At 42.9% G+C, this 21,037-nt stretch overlaps 1 protein-coding gene across 2 annotated transcripts in view; it reads right to left on the bottom strand.

Moving 5' to 3' along the window:
- Positions 1-5,463, bottom strand: part of si:ch211-183d21.1 (uncharacterized) — a 32,188-nt gene extending 26,725 nt beyond the window's left edge. For both annotated transcript variants that reach the window (XM_035748270.2, XM_035748276.2), the window contains exons 1-5: positions 5,296-5,463; positions 3,474-4,368; positions 3,057-3,237; positions 2,810-2,949; positions 1,926-2,491 (exon numbers count right to left, since the gene is read on the bottom strand). In XM_035748270.2, the coding sequence (XP_035604163.1) occupies positions 1,926-2,491; positions 2,810-2,949; positions 3,057-3,237; positions 3,474-4,314 (1,728 nt within the window). In that variant the 5' untranslated portion in view covers positions 4,315-4,368; positions 5,296-5,463. The remainder of the gene's footprint in view (positions 1-1,925; positions 2,492-2,809; positions 2,950-3,056; positions 3,238-3,473; positions 4,369-5,295) is intronic.
- Positions 5,464-21,037: the final 15,574 nt, after the last annotated feature.

Raw genomic sequence — 21,037 nt, 5'->3', positions numbered from 1 at the left:
ATACAAATGGTATAGAGAGAAATAGTCCTATAATTCTTATAACAACTACAACCTAAAACTTCTAACCTGGGAATATTGAAGACTCATGTTAAAAGGAACCACCAGCTTTCATATGTTCTCATGTTCTGAGCAAGGAACTTAACCATTAGCTTTTTTACATGACAGATATTGCACTTTTACTTTCTTCTCCAACACTTTGTTTTTGCATTATTTAAACCAAATTTAACATGTTTCATTATTTATTTGAGGCTAAATTGATTTTATTGATGTATTATATTAAGTTAAAATAGGTGTTCATTCAATATTATTGTAATTGTCATTATTACAAATACATTTCTTTATTTTAAATCGGCCAATAAATCGGTATCGTTTTTTTTTTTTAGCAGTAGCCATTGCACGGATTGAGGGAGACAATGCCATCCTGTCTGATGTTCAGACTCGGCTTGTAATATAAGAAAATAAATATATATGTATGCTGGCAAGAGCATCCTGTCTGGTGCAGAGATCAACAAGGCCTATGGTATCATCACTACCATGTCTCGCCACCTTGGCCTGGATGAAGGCAAGGTTCTTGGCAGTCTGGCGAAGTACACTTCCAAGTAAGGGCTTTGGAATGGAGATGCAATATGGCAGTCGTGCCAACATATCTCATCAGCCACCTGGTGGAATGGACTTTGTGGATGTGAGGCTCTTTCCTCTGTTGCCTCTATCATCCTCCAAATCCCACAAACATCAGCCGCCTCAGAGCGCAACTGGTCCTTGTTTGGGAACACGAACACCAAGGGTTGAACAACTGGTTGCCATCCGGGTAAATTTGAGGCTTATTGAGCTAGACAACAAGCTAACCTCAACAAGGTTGGAAAATGACAATGAAGATGAGACCTCAGGGTCTGATGTTCAAGAGGTGGACATTGAGGAGGTCCAGGGAGAAGACACGGAAGCCTGAGAGGAAGACAACCAAAGCTTTAGTTTCTAGACTATCATTTTACGTTGAAAACGTTTTTGGGAGATGCGATGGATCAGTGGGGATCATTCAATATTCCCTTTCTTTTGTTGTTCAGTGAAATCATCCCATGTGAAGAGTCAACTCATTTAATTAAAGTTCAATTCGTAACTAAATCGTTTTATTTCTATTGGAAGGATATGTTAATTTGCAATTAGGTCTACTTATGACCAGTATCTCTACCTGCACCTGACCATCTGATAATTTATCACTCCAGTGTTAATCTGCAAAATTGTAATTATTCGCCTACCTCCTCATGCCTTTTGCACACAATGTATATAGACTTTTTTTCTTTCTACTGTGTTATTGACTTGTTTATTGTTTACTCCATGTGTAACTCTGTGTTGTTGTCTGTTCACACTTCTATGCTTTATCTTGGCCAGGTCGCAGTTGTAAATGAGAACTTGTTCTCAACTAGCCTACCTGGTTAAATAAAGGTGAAATTTAAAAAAAAATAAAAATAAAAATATGGTAAAAGGTTTATGTTTATGTCTCCATATGACATCTACATTTAAATGGTATTAATATTAATTTGCATAAATTCCCATGTACTCCCACAGAAAGTTTCCACCTCTGAATATTCCCCAAAATGTGCAACCCTAGTAATGATCATATTGTTGAATCAGCTTCTTTATATGCCACACCTGTCAGCTGGATGGATTATCTTGGCAAAGGAGAAATTCTCACTAACAGGGATTTGCTAACAAATTATTATTAAATTATTAAATTGCTCACTAACAAATGTGCACACACAATTTGATAGAATACGTTTTTTTGTGCGTTTGAAAAATGTCTGGGATCTTTTTCAGCTCATGAAACATGGGCCCAACACTTTACATGTTGTGTTTATCTTTTTGTTCAGTGTACCATTGCTAAGGCACTCTGGAAAATAGCCTCTGCTGATGTAGAAAGGGGTCCTCACCACGAAAGCAGACTGGTCGGCGGGCAGGAGGCCGTTACAGCGGCTCAAGGCCTCATCACCTGGCTGCACGTCCGAGTCCTCCAGCAGGGGGAGCTGTCCTGGGGTCAACGCATCGCTCAGCTCCTGGGTGTCCTTGTCCGAGCCCCTCAGCCGGTACACCACCGCGTCTAGCAACCCCTGGGTGGGGATCCCTGTCTGAAAGGCAGAGGGCGGGCCGAAGGGGCTGCGGTACAGGGCCACTGCGTCCGGTCCGTTCTGGATGGTGTTGGGTGGCAGGCGGATCGAGGGGGCTGGGACCAGCCTATCACTGCCCACCAGGAAGTAGCCCTGGGCAGTGGTGAAGTGGCCTGTGAGGCTGATCTCGCGGTAGGGCTTGCTGTTGTGTTCGCTGAACAGGAGGAGCCACACGGCCTGCAGAGAGACGCGGCGGCCCGACGGGTGCCACAGCTCAATGAACTCGCCATCCTCAGCTGAGCCTGGGTTGTCAGCATTTACCTCGCTGATTAGAAAGTCTCCCCGACCCCAGGGAGGGAGGTGAGGGGGCACTTCCGTACCTCCAGGGACCACTGAAGAGCGGAAAAATGAGATTTACCAAATAGCAACAGGTTAAAACTCACTACTATTTGGATACATTATATTGTCTCCTCAATTTGGTAACTATTTACATTAAATTGCTCTTATACACATGTTTATAAACACATATTGTTAGATAGCAATTATACTCTATTCAATGTATGTTCATTATCCTAAATGTTTATTGAATTTAATTGGCTATGATTGATTAGAAGCTAATCGATTTGCCTATAAGCACTAATGTGTATCACCAATCGAAAGCATCCCCAATGTAAAGGTGTCAGTGTGATAGTGAAATATGTAACACTCACCAGTGGCGTGAGGGCAGATCTTTGGCCATGGGCACTGGTTGGGCTGTCCGGGGGTTTGTGGCGCTTCCCAGAATACACCAGGGTCTCTGGTCCAACTGGCCACACCACAGCGACTTAGGTAGAGGCCTCCTTCCCCAAACCTGAGAAAGACCAGCAAGGTTAGTACTTCAGCCTAAGAAATATAAATGGATGGATGGGTGATAGATGGATGGGTCGCTGGCTGGATGAGTATGGGTGGGTGGATTACCTGGCGCTGAGCTGATAGGGCTGTCTGCCTGGTATAAGGGTCTCTGTGAGGTTGGCGCTTGGTTGGTTTCCTGGTCCAGCGAACACAAAGGCGTCTAGGGGCTGCGTCTGGCTCAGGGGGCTGCCTACAGGGAAGTCCGAGGCCTTGCCACTGTACAACGCCACTGCCCCCGACTCATCTCCTAATGTATAACATTGTAGAACTTAATCACTCAACATAGCTTCCACACCAACAAACACGGCACTTTTCATACACAGGACGTGAAACAATTTGCGTAGATATAATTTCACACACAAAATACACAGGTCCAGCTCCTCGACTCATAGAAATCTCTGCAAGACCTCCCAATGAAGAGATATGAAGCTTTTCTCAGCCCTGAAGACCAGTAGGAGCTCCTCCAGGTACAGGTTCACTGACCTTTCATGTTGTTCTTGTCGATGGTGATGGAGATCAGGCCTTCCCTGGAGGTGTGCACGTCGACACTCTCGCTGACCATGTCCGTCCGCCCGTCCAGCACCAGCAGCACCAGAGGCCCTGCAGCCTGGGATTCGCTTAGCTCCACAAACCCATCCACCTGTCCCCCTCCCAGCTTCAGCTCGCTGATACGCGTGGTGGCAGTGCTGGGATCAGGGGGGATGCAGCGGTTGCGTTGGCCAGGTGATGGCAGGTCCACCTGGAAACCCCAGCTTTCCCCAGAGATCAAGCACCTTTCGATGGACTCATCCCCCTCATGGGCCCCCTCGTCCTCCACGAAGGCCGATTCCCCAGGTGTCAACGTCTCAGCCAGGACCTCTGCGCCCCCGGACCGCCGCGTCATGTACACGATGGCATCCACCAGCCCCACGGCTGTGGCGTTCATCTTCTCCCCGTAGCGTGCCGCAGACGTGTGGTAGAGCGCGATGGCATCCGGGCCATTCTGGACGGTGTTGGGTGGGAGGGGGATGGCCGGTTTTGGCCGCATGTCCACCGAGCCAACCAGGAAGAAGCCCCGGTCGTCTGTGGTGTGGCCCTTCAGGTCCAATACTTTGTAGGCTATGTTTCCGTTTCCATTGTAGAATACCAGGGTGTAGCCTTCCAGTGAGGCCCTCTGGCCACTGGTGTGGTAGAGCTCAACAAACTCAGTGGTGTCCAGTTTGGGGTTGTCTGCGTTGACTTCACTGATGATGAGGCAGGGATCTCCCCGGACTGACGCAACCGGACACACGGACAGGCAGACAGCGTATGTTGCGACCAGGCGAAGGGTCAGTCTTACCATCATGGTTAACTACTTCCCCAAAAATGTCAGTGCTAAAATGCATTAAGGGTTGAAAGTCTGAAAGATGAAGAAAATTAAGAAGAAACTTTTGAGGCACAAAAACAACAAATATTGACTAGAAATCACAGAAGGTGAAATGTCATAAGGTGTATGCACCAATTTGTAAGTCGCTCTGGATAAGAGCGTCTGCTAAATGACTTAAATGTAAATGTAAATGTAATGTGATGATATCATAACGGTCTTCACCACCCAGACAAGGGGTAAACTCAAAACTACATTACTGTTTATCGGTTTTTACAAAAATAGACAGAATGCATGTTGCATTCTAGGCTAGTAGTATCTGATGATTGATTCGCCAAAAACAGGAATTTGATCGGGAATGTATGTCTCTTATGAGTTACAGTGTGGGTAAATCCTGCATTTCTTGGAAAGCACACGTAGACTAAGGATACATTTATTTCATCCAAATTAATTTAGGCCGTGGTTGCGGATTAATGCAAAAATTGTTCAACTGTGATTTGTATTTTGTTTTTCCCTCACTAGTACTAGGACAAAAACATGTTTTATAGGTTCCTGGACCTTTAATTAACCAAATCGTAGCTGTAATCTTCGGTAGACAACGTTAAAATAAAAATGTGCGTAATTAAATTTTCGATCGTTTCTTACCAAACGGTAGACCAGGGAATCACAACGACAGTGAATTTTGGCTCGAGCATCATAGCGCATAGAAAACGAAGAAAGTTGCCTGCTAATTATTTATTTTTTAAATGCTTAACTAGGCTGCTACTATACGTGCTCTGTAGCTATAGAGTGTAAATACTGGAACGGAATATCTTCAGTTAAAACCCCATTCAAGACCACTACTTGTTGCATAGAAGACGATATTCAAGTCACGGCTATCGCTATCTCAGCGACGAAACGGTTGTCATTCGAGTTCATCTGTGCCACACAGGGTTAGGGTTACAAAGTAGCGACGTGACTTACTGTATTTCAGTGTCCCAGTCTACGACGAAGGGAGTATTGAAACAATGTTTCCAATCCAAACAAATCTGCTTTATTATTCCGAGAGATATAATAGTAAACTTTGTTTCAATCTCTGCCGCTCCCAGCGTCGTCTGTCCACATTGACAAAGCACTTTCTCCCCCCTCTCCCGTGCGTGGGCGTTCGGGGGGCGATGATCCTCGGGTATCCTTCTCGTGCTGCGTAACATTCCATCCCATTCAAATTCAGCTCTGTGGTCTGCCTGTGTTTTACACACAAAAAAAGATATAGTGGCCTTATGTTTAGAAAAGTGATTTTATTAGATTTTGGCGTGTTTACATTTTTATTAAAGGAGGTAAGGTGGGACTTTTTACATTTTCAAATATTTTAATTTTCAAATATTTTCAAATATTTTGGGGGAATGTTGACCTACACCGTGATTTATATGGCCTGTAGGACCCTGAGAATCCACAAGGACTGCGAAACACCTTGGCCACGGAGCACCAACAAGTTGGCTATTCCTAGCTGGGTGACCTCATCTAATATGTTCTTGGTTAACGAGCATGAAGAAAAATATGAATCACACATATTTTTACGATTCACAAGTGTCTCTAAATGTAGGGCCAAGTCGAACCCCTGACTTTGCACATCTGCCATTTTACATTGTAGTTTGGACATTAAAGTTACTTTATTTTATTCAAATCAAATCAGTTGTATTTGTCACATACACTGAATACAACAGGTGTATAATATTGTCTAAACAACAACGTCTAGTCGTATATCTGCGCTGAATAACTTTTCCTATTGAGGTTTTGAAAACGGCTGACTTCCACGAGTGAATGCACCTTAATTAAAGCAACTTATCGTTTGGAAAATGTAATATGTGGCATTGATATGAGTAAGAAACATGTATTATACTGTCAAAATTGACTACAGTGTAAATATGATCATTTTGGTCATAAAGTCGTTCTCGTCCAAAACGGATATTTGCTAAATAATACGAAAACATGGTGTCACAGAATGAAGGGTATTGTACGTTTTCCCGTGGGTTGGGTTTGTGGAATTCTTCCCTCATGCCCACAGCTGGCAGCACCCATGTAATCATATATTCTGTGCACAGATGCAAATGAGCATTCTGATCATAATACCCATGGTCAATTTGGTGTGACATTTGATATCCCTATGGGCTAGTTAGGGACCGTCAGTAAATTACACAATATACATGGGATACTTTTTAAAAGGTCAATAGCTCCAAATTTCAATGACCTCAAAACCTCAAACCAACTATACATTGAGACAACTAAAAGACGTGCAACATGAAAATATTGTCCCATTTTCATTGTGTAATTTATTGAATGGGTTATTTTTCATAAAACCCTGCCAAGAGTGGCTAAAAGGGTGTTTAGCGTCCCCAGTGGTTCTGCAAGTGTATAGAGGATATTTTCCGCTACTCTCCGGTGTTTATATGCTGTTTAATATGACATGTCGCCTATTTGAAATGATGAGCACTGCTTACATTCACCTTTTCATGTTTATTAAAATAATTTTCATTCAAATCATATGGATTGGTTTCAATACTTCAAAACTAAATAGTAGATCCAGGTAGTGACACAAATAGAGGGAATTTGGAGCCATTTCCCCCCCTGTGAGCACAGAGCGGTTTTTGAAATGCTAATTTAAAAATTAATGGTGAAAAAATGATTGGAACCATTTCGCTGTTTGACCAACTTGTTTTATGGGTATTATGACACCTCCGCTGCTGCTAGCATTTCTTAATCAACCAAATCTCAAACAAAGCCAAATCAGGAACTGCAGTCATCCTTTAAAGGGAACTGAAATTCCTGATTTAGCCTTGGTTTCAACTTCTCATTAGGGAATGGGAAAAGGTTATAAAGGCATGCCTCACACCCAAACCGATATTTAATTTCAGAATAATTTTGGGGGATAAAAGTTAGGTTAAGGGTTTGGTGAAGGTCAAGGTCAGTTTTAGGTTTTTGCTAGGTTTGAGTTTTTTTTTTTACAGGTTTTGAGATAAAATCAAAACTGCTACGGTATCCTTCATTCAGCAAAATACATATTTTTTTCCTAATTATCTTGCAAATCTCAATTTTGGATGAGACTGACTTTATGACCAACATGATCCTATTTACACTTTGTAGTACATTTTGACACTATAATAAACGTTTGACTAATATCGATCCCACATAGGCCATTTTCTAAGAGAAGTTGTTTGCCTTCAGTTGCTGTTGAAGTATGATCTAGTTTCCAGAGAAATGAGGAATCTGTGGTCAAATTGCATCTTCTTTGAGGTTTTAAATGATCTCACCCTTTAGTACACATCAAACCCAAAAATGATTCATTCACATTTCTCATTTTATAAAGGTACCCTTTCTCCAATATGAGCTAGGATATTTGGTTGCAAGATGTCCATTTACAAAGGGTATATCAACTGTTAATTACTTGCTGTTCCCTACAAAGCTGGGTCTCTTCATCCTGGGTCTTGGTTAATGATCTCGTGGCGGCAGGGTAGCCTAGTGGTTCGAGCGTTGAACTAGTAACCGAAAGATTGCAAGTTTGAATCCCTGAGCTGACAAGGTACAAATCTGTCGTTCTGCCCCTGAACAGGCAGTTAACCCACTGTTCCTAGGCCGTCATTGAAAATAAGAATTTGTTCTTAACTGACTTGCCTAGTAAAATAAAGGTAAAATAAAAATAAAACAAAAAAATCTTGGACTGGACTGTGGTATAGCCCTTTTTTTCAAATTAACACATCTGTAACACAACCAGAAGTGTTTGTTGTCCTCCCATAATACCAAGATGTGTAAAGATATGTACCACATGTTAAATTCACTTCAGACAGATATATCTGCAATATGTTTTGTGTACACCTATAAGGATCGGGAAATTAACCTGCTTTGGTATGTGAAAGGGTTAAAATAAATTTAGTATGAATCTATGTTCAAAACAAGAATAAAACGAAATACTTTCTAACACGGTGTTCAATTTATATAGTATGAGCCCATACTCCATGCACTTCTGTTTCTGGGCTAAGCCTTTGATTACTATCACCTGAATCCCCTGAGCTACTCTAATTGGAACAACCAATCAGCTCACTGGAACAATTCATGCAGTTTAGAATAAGATAACCGAAAACCAGTGCATGACAGTGTTTTTGTCACGTCATTACATTGTATTTCATTTTAAAACCTCAAGATGGCCCTATATGCACAGTCCTGATGCAGTAGCACAACAGACCCGATGGTCTCAAGGCATTCAGGACATGTGTAATGTGTTGAAGAAATGCCAATTATTTTTGAAAGCCTTTGGGTTCAAACATTGCAACTGAAAAATGTATTGCCTTATAAAGGATTATAATACTTTATTACCAGTTAATTCCTTATGTTCTCTTTGTGGCTTATTACATGTATCTTATGCATACATTTAAATATGCATTTGTAGGCATACGTGTTCCCCTTAACCCTGGTAGGTTTTAAACATTAACTGTTGTAGCCTGATATATCAAAGGCCCATTTCAAAGCCTTCCCCTTTGGTGTAAAAAAAAGAAAGAAAAGGTTTTCAGAGTCATATTCCAGACGAAAAATACATGTAGGCCAGACACACAGACACTCATTCTGGTCGTAGTTTACCTCAGGGATGGCCTCTGCAAAATGAAAATGTTATTTATTGTCTGCTACCAGTTGGAAGCCGTAAGCGTCAGCGGGCTTGTTAATGTTCCAGGCTGTATCACAACCGGGCTGTGATTGGTCCCATAGGGCGGTGCACAATTGGCCCAGCTTCGTCTGAGTTTGTCCGGTGTAGAACGTCATTGTAAATAAGAATGTGTTCTTAACTGACTTGCCTGGTTAAAAATAAAGGCTACTTTTAAAAATAATAATTCTGGAGACAAATCACTTTCTGTAGAATTGTGCAACATGTATGTCATCACTCTCAATGGTATTTACATGTGTTACATTTGAGTGAGTTGTTGGCTTTGCTTTCCCCAATACACTCAACAACAGTGAAGTCTCCACTTTTTGGAGCAGAAGATGCAGATGCTGGTTACAGTAAATCAAAAGAGGGGGCTCATGGGTAGGTGTCAGTAAGAGGGTGACAATAATTGGAGGGAGAAAGGCAGAGAGAGAGGGAGAGCAAAAGGTTGTCCAGATTGTTTTCACACTCTTGCCTTGACCACCAGAAGATAGAAAGAGAAAGAGAACAACTGTATGCCAGTGCAAGGGAGGACAGTAGCAGGTGACCCAACCCTGGTTTGTAGCTACTATGATTTACCATTATAGCCCATTTAATTGCAGTAACTCTGTTACTGATTTGTAGGTAATTCTGTTACCGATTTGGTAATAAAATTGGTTTATCACTTAATTTAAATGAAATTGATATGAGTACAAGCACTACACCTAATTGTTAGGTCTACCTTTACTAGATACTACTGTGAACTTTCATTATCCTCCCTCCTCGTTGGGGAGAGAAATTAGAAAAGATATGTGGGTTTTTGGTAACGGAATGACAAGACACTAAGCAATGTTTAGAAGGCATATTATTTCTCCAAAACTAAGTATAAGTGTTGATATTACACTGAACAAAAATATAAAGTGGCAGTACCGTGTTTCATGAGCTGAATAACATTTCCCAGAAATGTTCCTTACGCACAAAAAGCTTATTTCTCTCAAATGTTGTGCACAAATTTGTTTACATCCATGTTAGTGAGCATTTCTGCTTTGCCAAGATAATCCACCTGACAGGTGTGGCATATCAAGAATCTGACTAAACAGCATGATCATTCTACAGGTGCACCTTGTGCTGGGAAAATGAAAGGCCACTAAAATGTGCAGTTTTGTCACACAACGCCACAGATGTATCAAGTTGAGGGAGCGTCCAATTGGCATTCTGACTGCAGGAATGTCCACCAGAGCTGTTGCCAGATACTTGAATGTTCATTTTCAACCATAAGCCACCTCCATAGTCATTTTAGAGAATTTGGCAGTACGTCCAACCAGCCTCCCAAACACAGACCACGTGTAACCACACCAGCCTAGGACCTCCACACCCGGCTTCTTCACAACAAACACAATTGCATGTTATCGATGGCAATTTTAATACACAGAGATACCGTGAAGAGATCGTGAGGCCCATTGTCGTGCCATTCATCTCCGCCATCACCTCATGTTTCAGCATGATAATACACAGCCCCATGTCACAAGGATCTGTACATGATTCCTGGAAGCTGAAAATGTCTCAATTCTTCCATGGCCTGCATACTGAGGCATGTTACCCATTGAGCATGTTTGGGATGCTCTGTATCAACGTGTATGACAGCATTTTCACAGTCCCCTCCAATATTCAGCAACTTCGCACAGCCATTGAAGATGAGTGGGTCAACATTCCACAGGCCAAAATCAACAGCCTGATCAACTCTGTGCGAAAGAGATGTGTCGCTCTGCATGAGACAAATGTTGGTCACACCAGATACTGACTGGTTCTGATCCACACCCTACCTTTTTAAAAATGTATCTGTGACCAACAGATGCATATATATATATTCATAGTCATGTGAAACCCATAAATAAGGACCTAATGAATTCATTTCAATTGACTGATATAAACTGTAACTCAGTAGTATTTGAAATTGTTGCATGTTGCGTTTATATTTTTGTTGAGTATAGTTGACAAGGGTCTGTACTTCAACATTGTGTTTAGAAAATTTTCTAATACCTTAAGAATTTTTCTGATATGTTTTCTTAGACCCCTTTTCCATCCGTTTGACCAGAAATCAAAGCCTTCAATTATTATTATTTTTTAAGATGGAAATTATTTTTTTTTTAAATGCTTTAATTTCCTAAAAATTTATACTCTTAGCTTTCACTTGACACCCATTTTGAAATACTCCTATCAACTTCACATGTTGGTCGTCGTGGGTCCTTTACATGGAAATGCCGAAGTCTCAAACCCATTGACTGGGACTCCATTGTGGGTCTGCCAAGAGGTAAATTAAACTGTCAAGCAAGGAAAATGAGCAAGACTTGTCTCCTGTGGTGGGCAGACAGATTCCTGGGAGGGAAGTGATTCATATCCTCTGTTGATGATGACACTTCTCACTGGGCTCAGACGTAATTTCAATGTCTAGTTGATTTATATTTGGTTCAGTTGTCAACTGAAGTGAATTCAACACAAAAAGAAATAATGAAATGTCACCATGTCATTGGATTTAGGTCAACAGTTGGGTGGAAAAAAAGACATTTCCCTTACACTGATAACTTTTTGTAAATCTGGTCATATTCCCATGTGTACTGAGCAAAAATATAAACGCAACATCAAATCAAATCAAATGTTATTTGTCACATGGGCTGAATACAACAGTGAAATGCTTTCAAGCCCTTAACCAACAATGCAGTTTTTAGAAAAATAAGTGTTAATTAAGTTTTAAAAAATAGATAAGTTAAAAATGATATATAAAAATGTAAAAAATCTTAGAAAAATAACAAATATTTAAAGAGCAGCAGTAAAATAACATTAGCGAGGGGGGGGACAATCCAATTAGTTCGGGTAGCCTTTTGATTAGCTGTTCAGGAGTCTTATGTCTTGGGGGTAGAAGTTGTTAAGAAGCCTTTTGGACCTAGACTTGGTACTCCGGTACAACGTTCTGTGTGGTAGCAGAGAGAACAGTCTATGACCATGTTGGCTGGAGTTTTAGACAATTTTAGGGTTGCTTACACTGCATGGTATAGAGGTCCTGGATGGCAGGAAACTTGGCCCCAGTGATGTACTGGGCCGTACGTACTACCCTCTGTAGTGCCTTGCGGTCAGATCTGAGAACCCATGCCAAATCTTTTCAGTCTCCTGAGGGGGAATAAGCATTGTCGTGCCCTCTTCACGACTGTCTTGGTGTGCTTGGACCATGACAGTTGGTTGGTGATGTGGACACCAAGGAACTTAAAGCTCTCAACCTGCTCCACTACAGCCCCGTCGATGAGAATGGGGACATGCTCGGTCCTCCTTTTCCTGTAGTCCACAATCATCTCCTTTGTCTTGATCATGTTGAGGGAGAGGTTGTCATCCTTGCACCACACGGCCATGTCTCTGATCAGTCAATTGAAATAAATTCATTAGGGCCTAATCTATGGATTTCACATAACTGGGCAGGAGTGCAGCCATGGGTGGGCATAGGCCAGGCCCACCCACTTGGAAGCCAGGACTAGCCAATCAGAATGGGTTTTTCCTCAAACACAGGCTTTATTACAGACAGAAATACACCTCAGTTTCATCAGCTGTCCGGGGTCGCTGGTCTCAGACGATCCCGCAGGTGAAGAAGTCGGATGTGGAGGTCCACATGTGGTTACACATGGTCTGCAGGTGTAAGGCCGGTTGGACGTTATGCCAAATTCTCTGAAACGACGTCGGCAGAGAAATGAACATTAAATTCTCTGGCAACAGCTCTGAAGGACATTCCTGCAGTCAGCATACCAATTGCATGCTCCCTCAAAACATCTGTGGCATTGTGCTGTGTGATAAAACTGAACATTTTAGAGTGGCCATTTATTGTCCCCAGCATTAGGTGCACCTGTGTAATGATCATGCTGTTTTATCAGCTTTTTGATATGCCACACCTGTCAGTTAGATGGATCATCTTGACAAAGGAGAAATGCTCACTAACAAATATGTAAATAAATGTGTGCAGAGAAATACATTTGAGAGAAATACGTTTTAGAAAAATTCTGGAATATTTTATTTCAGCTCATGAAACACGGGACCAACACTTTACATGTTGCATTTATATTTTTGTTCAGTGTAGACTGAACATCACCAATTTTTATTTTTGTGTGGAAATGGCATGGTAACAGTGTTGATTCAACCAGTTTTTGAGGAGGTTCTGTTCCTCGTCTGTAGGAAAGCCTCTGATGTTGACAGGAAAAAGGTCAATAGAAATGTTTGTTGTACAAATTTGTTTGGGCATCAGATTAATACAGCAAACTGCAACTCCTCTAGTCTAGGACTTTCATGTGAGGTTCATGTGGGTTCATGTGCATCTCAATTTCCTTCCTGTCAAAACAACTTCCACTCCTCAAAATGTCCAAGCCAAGACAAACTTGCAAGGTATGTTTCCTGATAACTCCCTCCCTCCCTCCCTCCATTCAGTCTTTCAGTTTTGTTTGTCCTTCAGACTGCACTCACAGGGTTCTATCATCCTAACTCAGAGGCTTCCTGCGGTTTTGTAGTATTGTCAAACCATAAAGCAAGAGAACACAAAAGCCTCAAAGTCCTCTGTTTCCTTCAAATCTGCATTGCAGTAGAACAGCATTCAACCTATCGCCACTCACACAGGGAATCCTGTTGGTCTCTGTCTAGTGGATGGATATCAGGTCGCTCAATTGATCACAGTGAGTGTGACTGCGTTTTGGATCTGAACAGAGCGTTGGCTCACTCTAGTGGCAGAAAGACAAAGATTGCCATCCCTGAATCATCAGATAGATTTCAGCTGCACCAGTCTGGCCTGTGGGTAGAGCATATGCGCCAGCCTGGAGTATTTAGCCAACCACAAGATAACATTGATCAAACAACATACGCAAGACCAGAACCCTACTCAGCCCCCCATAAACTCCACCCATGAAGCTGCTTTGATCAGAAGCTTTGGACTCATAATGTATGATCTATGGGAATTATATTGTTAAACTGATATGGAATAGCTATCTAGGGGAAAAACATTGATTTTGACTGAAGTCTGTCAGTCAGTGCATACTGTAAATCACCCACCCCCCCCGGCATGTTTGTATGCCCTTTCATTCAAATGACCCCAATGACTTTCCCCGAGTGTCCCTCATCCTAATTTTCCTCCTCATTAGCTCACACTGGAGAAATTTGCAATTTTGAGGACAGAGGAGAGCAGCTTGAGTGCCCACCAGAGGAGAACATGGATTAAACTTGCTAGAGTAGTGTGTAGTGAGTGTGTTGTGAAGTGGATGGGAACCTCTAAGGGTTTGCACCACAACAGATATGTGATAGGATAACGCAGCGAAGCCTCACACAGACAAACTAAGACTGTGTGTGTATAGTGGTTCATACATAAGTGCATTTTGCATGCCTTTTCCAAGTGTGTGTGTGCGTGTGTGTGTGTGTGTGTAGGGTCTACCCAGGGGAGGCATAGGGATGACGCTGGTATTTGACATTGATAAATGAGGGAGAGACTGTACTCTACCCTTACAGCACATCTCAGCAAGCACACCTCATCAGCATTCAACATGCATCATTAGCTCATCCATCCATCCAATCACGTGAGATTTCCCCTGTAGAGTGTGTGTGTTTTTGTGTGTGTGTGTGTGTGTGTGAGTGTGAGTGTGTGTGCATACGTGTACTGGTGAGTGTTTGCGCACACTCGTGCGTGTATGTGTAAGGAAGAGACTGAGGGAGAATCCCTTTGTGTTCCTCCCTCTGTATTCCCAAGGTCATCTGTAGGAAATGTGATCAGCTACAAGACAGTCAATGCATTCAATTCAAGGGATAGATGGCATTTAAGGTCAGTAAGCACATAGAATTGACACATACACATTTATTACAAGCCAAATAGCCTACATGTTGGATTGCTGATATATTATCCAATAAATGCAAAATGCCAATTGCTTTTCCTCAACAGAGTAGAAAACATACCATCACAAACTAATGGTACCAGTGTTTATTTTCATATCGGATTGGAATCCCAACATCGGATGGCATGATCCGAAAGGGTTAAATCCTAAGAGTGGGGTTGAGCGAGTGCATCCAGAGCCTCAGCCAGCGAGAGAGAAAGATGATTTTGACAGGAGATTGCATTCAGACATATTTGATACCCAGTTCCCATGGTAACCAGCTACCATGGTGCACCTGACCTACATATGTGGCGTATGTACACAAACACATGCAAACCATCTGTTAGCGCTGCTCAACACGGGCTCGCAGGGAGTCTCACTGTCTGTCGTTTGAAAAGCCTTCAGAGCTTCAAGTGCAAACACACCGGCTCTGTTGTCGTCTTTAGATCTGTGCAGGTTGGTGGAAACCTGCAGAGAAGAAGCATTGCCAAGACGACTGCGAGCAATTTGAAGACAAACGACAGACCCCATGTATAATGTAAACTGTTTACTAGAGACTAACCATTCCCTCAACCTGTTCTCATTTGAAATGATTTCATGATAAACACACATTAAGGCTTAGAGCATGTTTTTATGATATATTATCAATCCTTGATGAATGAGAGTGGAGGCTTTGGATTGGTGCTAAGTGCATAAGTTAAGGTGTTGTGATTTATTGCCATTAGGACTTTATTGTACTTCTTTCATTGTGATGTAGTGGCTTTTCCATTTCATGGCTTTTAGCTACAGTATAACAAACATCACATCCATGAACAATTCTGCTCTGTGCTAAATGTGGGTCTCTTGAGTTAAAAAACGAAATAGTGAGACCTCCATCCTTAGGCTGTGTGCAATGATTATTGTGTGAGTTATGTGTCAAAGCTATGCATGCACTAGGCCCGTGAGGAATTTATAGAAACATACTTTGCATGCTAATGCATACACTGACACAAGGAAAGGAGTCAAAGAGCACCGATGCATGAACTCATGTGTCAACATACTTGCCTTCTCCACTCCGACACACAGAGAAAAGTCACTCACTAGCGTCATTAGGGCGTAGTCAAACTTGACCAAAGGTCAAGTGTTAAGAGAAGCTGTAACCACTTTTACACGATCTCACCCCTCCATCCTCTTTCTCTCTTATCTTGGTGTCCTGCTTTCAAAAATAGCCGCCATCTTCTCTTTTCACCCCCTTTGTCTCATCGATTCTGTCATGACAGGGCAGGGGACAGTGGACTCCCAGGGGGTATGCTGGGTAATAAATCTAATTCCTGTCTGCGTGTGGAGGCTCATGGGAAGGGCCTGGCCCACTTTCACTCAGACAAATATATCCACAATATGGTGGAAAGTGGGCCATAAAAGGGCTATAGACCTGGATCACTTGCCAAGTCTGCTTGCCAAAAAGTCACATCCCAATTAGGACTCTGTCAACAAGTAACTTTTTTGGGGCTAGAGCTATTAGTATTTATAAACATTGTTGTTGTCATTTGGCTGACAGATAAAGAGGATTATGCATCCTTAAGGGATGTGTGAAGTTTGCTTCTTGTAAAAGCAATCAGCTGTTAGAGTTCGCAGCGTCACTCGCATGGGAAAAGCAGCAGAAAAGATTATCTGCACATTGTTGGAAAGCTCTCAAGTGAGTGCTTGGATCTCTTGTCAAACAAAATACTTTTGGCTCGATGTCAAGACGTTTGCCCACCCCTAACATAACCAGTACGTTAGGTGCGTGGGTAAAATCACTGAGGAAGCCAAGCCAGTGAAAAAAGCCACATTACAACCTGTGTTGTGATAATTGCGATGTTTGCTCTATAACCCATTCGTTCGTACGCCACAGTGATACACAATAAGGCTGGAATAACAAAAAGACAACAGTCACACAGTGGCGGAATAAATCCAACTAAACATACAGGGGCAAGAAAAAGTATGTGAACCCCTTAGAATTACCTGGATTTCTTCATACATTTGTCATAAAATGTGATCTGATCTTGATCTAAGTCACAACAATGGACAAACACAGTGTGCTTAAACTAATAACTTATTGTATTTTTCTTGTCTATTTTGAAAACATAATTTAAACATTCACAGTGTAGACTGGAAAAAGTATGTGAACCCCTAGTCTAATGACTTCTCCAAAAGCTCATTGGAGTCAGGAGTCAGCTAACCTGGAGTCCAATCAATGAGACGAGATTGGAGATGTTGGTTAGAGCTGCCTTGCCCTATAAAAAACACACACAACATGTGAGTTTGCTATTCACAAGGAGCATTGCCTGATGTGAACCATGCCTCGAACAAAATAGATCCCAGAAGACTAAGAATTGTTGAATTGCATAAAGCTGGAAAGGTTTACAAAAATATCTCTAAAAGCCTTGATGTTCATCAGTCCACGGTAAGACAAATTGTCTGTAAATGGAGAAAGTTCAGCACTGTTGCTACTCTCCCTAGGAGTGGCCGTCCTGCAAGGATGACTGCAAGAGCACAGAGCAGAATGCTCAATGAGGTTAAGAAGAAGACTTACGGAAATCTCTGGAACATGACAAGTCTACAATATGTAAAACACTAAACAAGAATGATGATCATGGGAGGACACCACGGAAGAACCCATTGCAGTCCAAAAAAACCCATTGCTGCACGTCTGAAGTTCACAAAAGAGCACCTGGATGTTCCAGAGTGATACTGGCAAAATATTAGGTGGACAGAGTTAACTATAGTTGAGTTGTTTGGAAGGAACACACAACACAATGTGTGGAGGCAAATAAGGCACAGCACACAAACATCAAAGCCTCATCCCAACTGTAAAGTATGGTGGAGGGAGCGTCATGGTTTGGTACTTCTTTGCTGCCTCAGGGCCTGGACAGCTTGCTATCATCGACAGAAAAATGAATTCCCAAGATTATCAAGACATTTTGCAGGAGAATCTAAGGCTATCTGTCTGCCAATTGAAGCTCAATAGAAGTTGGGTGATGCAACAGGACAACGACCCAAAACACAGAAGTAAATCAACAACAGAATGGCTTCAACAGAAGAAAATGTGCCTTCTGGAGTGGCCCAGTCAGAGTCCTGACCTCAACCCGATTGAGATGCTGTGGCATGACCTCAAGAGAATGATTCACACCAGACATCCCAAGAATGTGGCTGAACTGAAACAGTTTTGTAAAGATGAATGATCCAAAATTCCACCTAAACGTTGTGCAGGTCTGATCCGTAACTACAGAAAATGTTTGATTGAGGTTATTGCTGCCAAATGAGGGTCAACCAGTTATTAAATCCAAGGGTTCACATACATTTCCATCCTGCACTGTGAATGTTTATACTGTGTGTTCAATAAAGACATGAAAAAGTATAATTGTTTGCGTGTTATTAGTTTAAGCAGACTGTTAGTCTATTGGCGTGACTAAGATGAAGATCTGTTCACATTTTATGACCAATTTATGCAGAAATCCAGGTCATTCCAAAGGGTTCACATACTTTTTCTTGCCACTGGATGTTTCATGCGGTGAAGTCCACAAAGCAAATATTGCATGCAAAAAACAGCTATATCACCCGCTGCATGACCAAGCAAGTTATTGTTTTTACAGTTTACTAAACTACTGATTTAGAACCACAGAGTCAGCACAAAGACAACAGGAGCACTGTCTCAGATAATCCAGCACCATTTCAATTTAAACATTTAAACATCATTAAATCAAGTCTACATACAGTGCATTCGGAAAGTATTACAGATCCCTTGACTTTTTCCACATTTTGTTGCAATACAGCCTTATTCTAAAATTGGATGAACCCCCAATATACACACAATACCCCATAAGGGCAAAGCAAAAACAGGTTTTTAGAAATGTTTGTAAATAATGTGAGAGTTCAGTGACCAGCCGGAGGAAGACTACACGACAGCACCGTCTTCAAGGAATAGTTACTCAGTGTAATGCCAATTAGTACACAGCTGTGCCCACTAATTGCTTTGTGCCTTCCTCTATAAAGGTGTGCCAGGAAAGGAGCTAGGGGAGGATGGGAAGTAGCTGTTTCCTTTCCCTTTTTGGCCACAGCCTTTTGGTCAATGGCTTAGTTTATGTTGATTTGTTTGGTTACGCTGGTTTTTCAGACGTTCCCTGTGCTGGAGTTATTTTGTCAGGCAAAAGAAGACCCGTTTTAGTTAACAAAAAAAAGAAAAGGAACCACAACCACTGCCTCTGATTTGTTCATTTTATGCCTCCCACCTGTGTTAAGGTGCTTCGGAAAAGCTGAGCCGTCCTCAACTGGTGGAGAATGCTAGCACTTTGAGGGAAAACCACAACCTTTCCGGTGGCTGTGATGTATTTCCTTAAGGTTTCAAAGGTTTCATGACTAGAAGTACGCCGAAGAGGAGTCACAGACGGGCCAACTCTACCAACTTATCCGTCTGGTAAGGGATGACTCACAAAAACCATGGCCGAAATGTTAGAAACCCTGGTCCCATAGACAAGTGTTTGAGGGAATTACCCGTCACCATGCAGAGGACAGTCAGTCAGGCAAATCCAGTTGCAGTTGACCACCAAGTCCAGCACATTGAGTTATACTTGTCTACTAAAAGCCTTGCTGCCATTAGTAGGGGCGAGAAGAAAACTCCAGTGGTACGCCCCATGGCTAGCAGGAGGGTAGACAAGGCCAGCACCTATCCCCATATCCACCTATCCCCTTTAAGTAAGGCCACGGCTCAGAGCTCTATGCAGTGTTTCAAGTGCAACACATATGGTCATATGGCTAGACACTGGCCAATGTAGACGTCCCTATGCCCACTGAATCATCAGCCACCCCCCGTGACCAGGTGGAATGTCCCGCGCCACAGGTATGTTGGCATGTGGAGCTGGCCCTGGCTCGGGGAATGCCAGTGCACGTAAGAGTGATGGACTTGGAAGCCTTCCTGGATTCGGGAAGCATGGTGTCTCTGGTACGGGAGGAGGTCCTCGTCAACGCGCCCTGCCTCGATTCCCTACCCCTGTCGTGAAGACCACCCTGATCGTTGGGGGCGAGGGAGTGGCCCCGATAGAGCACTGAGTCCGAACAACTCTAATCGCCAAGCACTGGCACACTCAGAGCCCACCCGGAGATGCACTCGATGGCGTACACTGCAGGGGAAGGAACAAGATGAAGCTATAAGGAGGCGTGGCAGGGCAACCGGAATTCCTTGTCAGACCAGGGAGAGACAGAAGACTCCCCCGATGACCGTCTGAGGCACTTGTTCCAGGACACCACGGAGGAAAACACCTGGAGGGGGTTAGAGAGCGACCCATGGGAGCCAGATCTAATCAGACCCCCATCCTGAGTCAAATCAACGAGCTCCAGAGGGAGCAGATATGCCAGGTGTTTCAGGAGTCATCGAGGGAGAGCACCCCAACCAGGAGCGCCCCTTCCCTCGCTCCAACACGCACAACTTAACCCTGTCAGAAGAGCTAATGGCCCAATTCGGAACCGCCCAACACCGGGACCTCGACCTTCGCCAGGCGATGTGGAAGGTCAAAGAGGATAGATGGGAGGAGTATCGACTTGGAAGGTGAGTTAACCATCAAGTGGGGTCTCTTGTACTGGGTGGCCAAAAATAGAGGGGTAGAACAGGAACTGCTAATAGTGCCCTGTTCATACAGAGATGTGGTGTTACACATGGCCCATAAACATGTACTAGGGGGCCACCTCACCAGGGAGAAGAGAACAGAATGTTTGCTGGGGTGTTTCTATTGGACATGGATTACCCAAGATGTTGCTAAGCATTCAAATCTTGTGACACCTGCTAACGCACTGCTCCCAAGCGAACATACCGTAACCCTCTTATCCCTCTCCCAATTATAGAGGGCCATTGGAGTCCATAGCCATAAACCTGGTGAGACCCCTTCCTTGTTCGGTGCACAGACATGAGTAAATCTTGGTGGTGGTGGACTATGCAACAAAGTACCCAGAAGCTATTCCCATGAGGTCAATGGCAACGAAATCCATGGCAAAGGAACCTGAGTGGGCCTCCCGACCACCACCATCCTGACCGACCAGGGCATGCCTGTCATGTGCAGACTGATGAAGGAACTCTGTCAGTTATACCGGGTCAAACCAATAAGGACCAGTGTGTACCATCCCCAGACGGATGGGCTGTGTAAACGACTGAATTAAACCA

Source organism: Oncorhynchus keta, chromosome 3 (assembly GCF_023373465.1).
Source record: "Oncorhynchus keta strain PuntledgeMale-10-30-2019 chromosome 3, Oket_V2, whole genome shotgun sequence".
NCBI lineage: Eukaryota > Metazoa > Chordata > Actinopteri > Salmoniformes > Salmonidae > Oncorhynchus > Oncorhynchus keta.
Note: the sequence above shows the minus strand (reverse complement) of the source record. Positions and strands in the feature narration are given on the sequence as shown.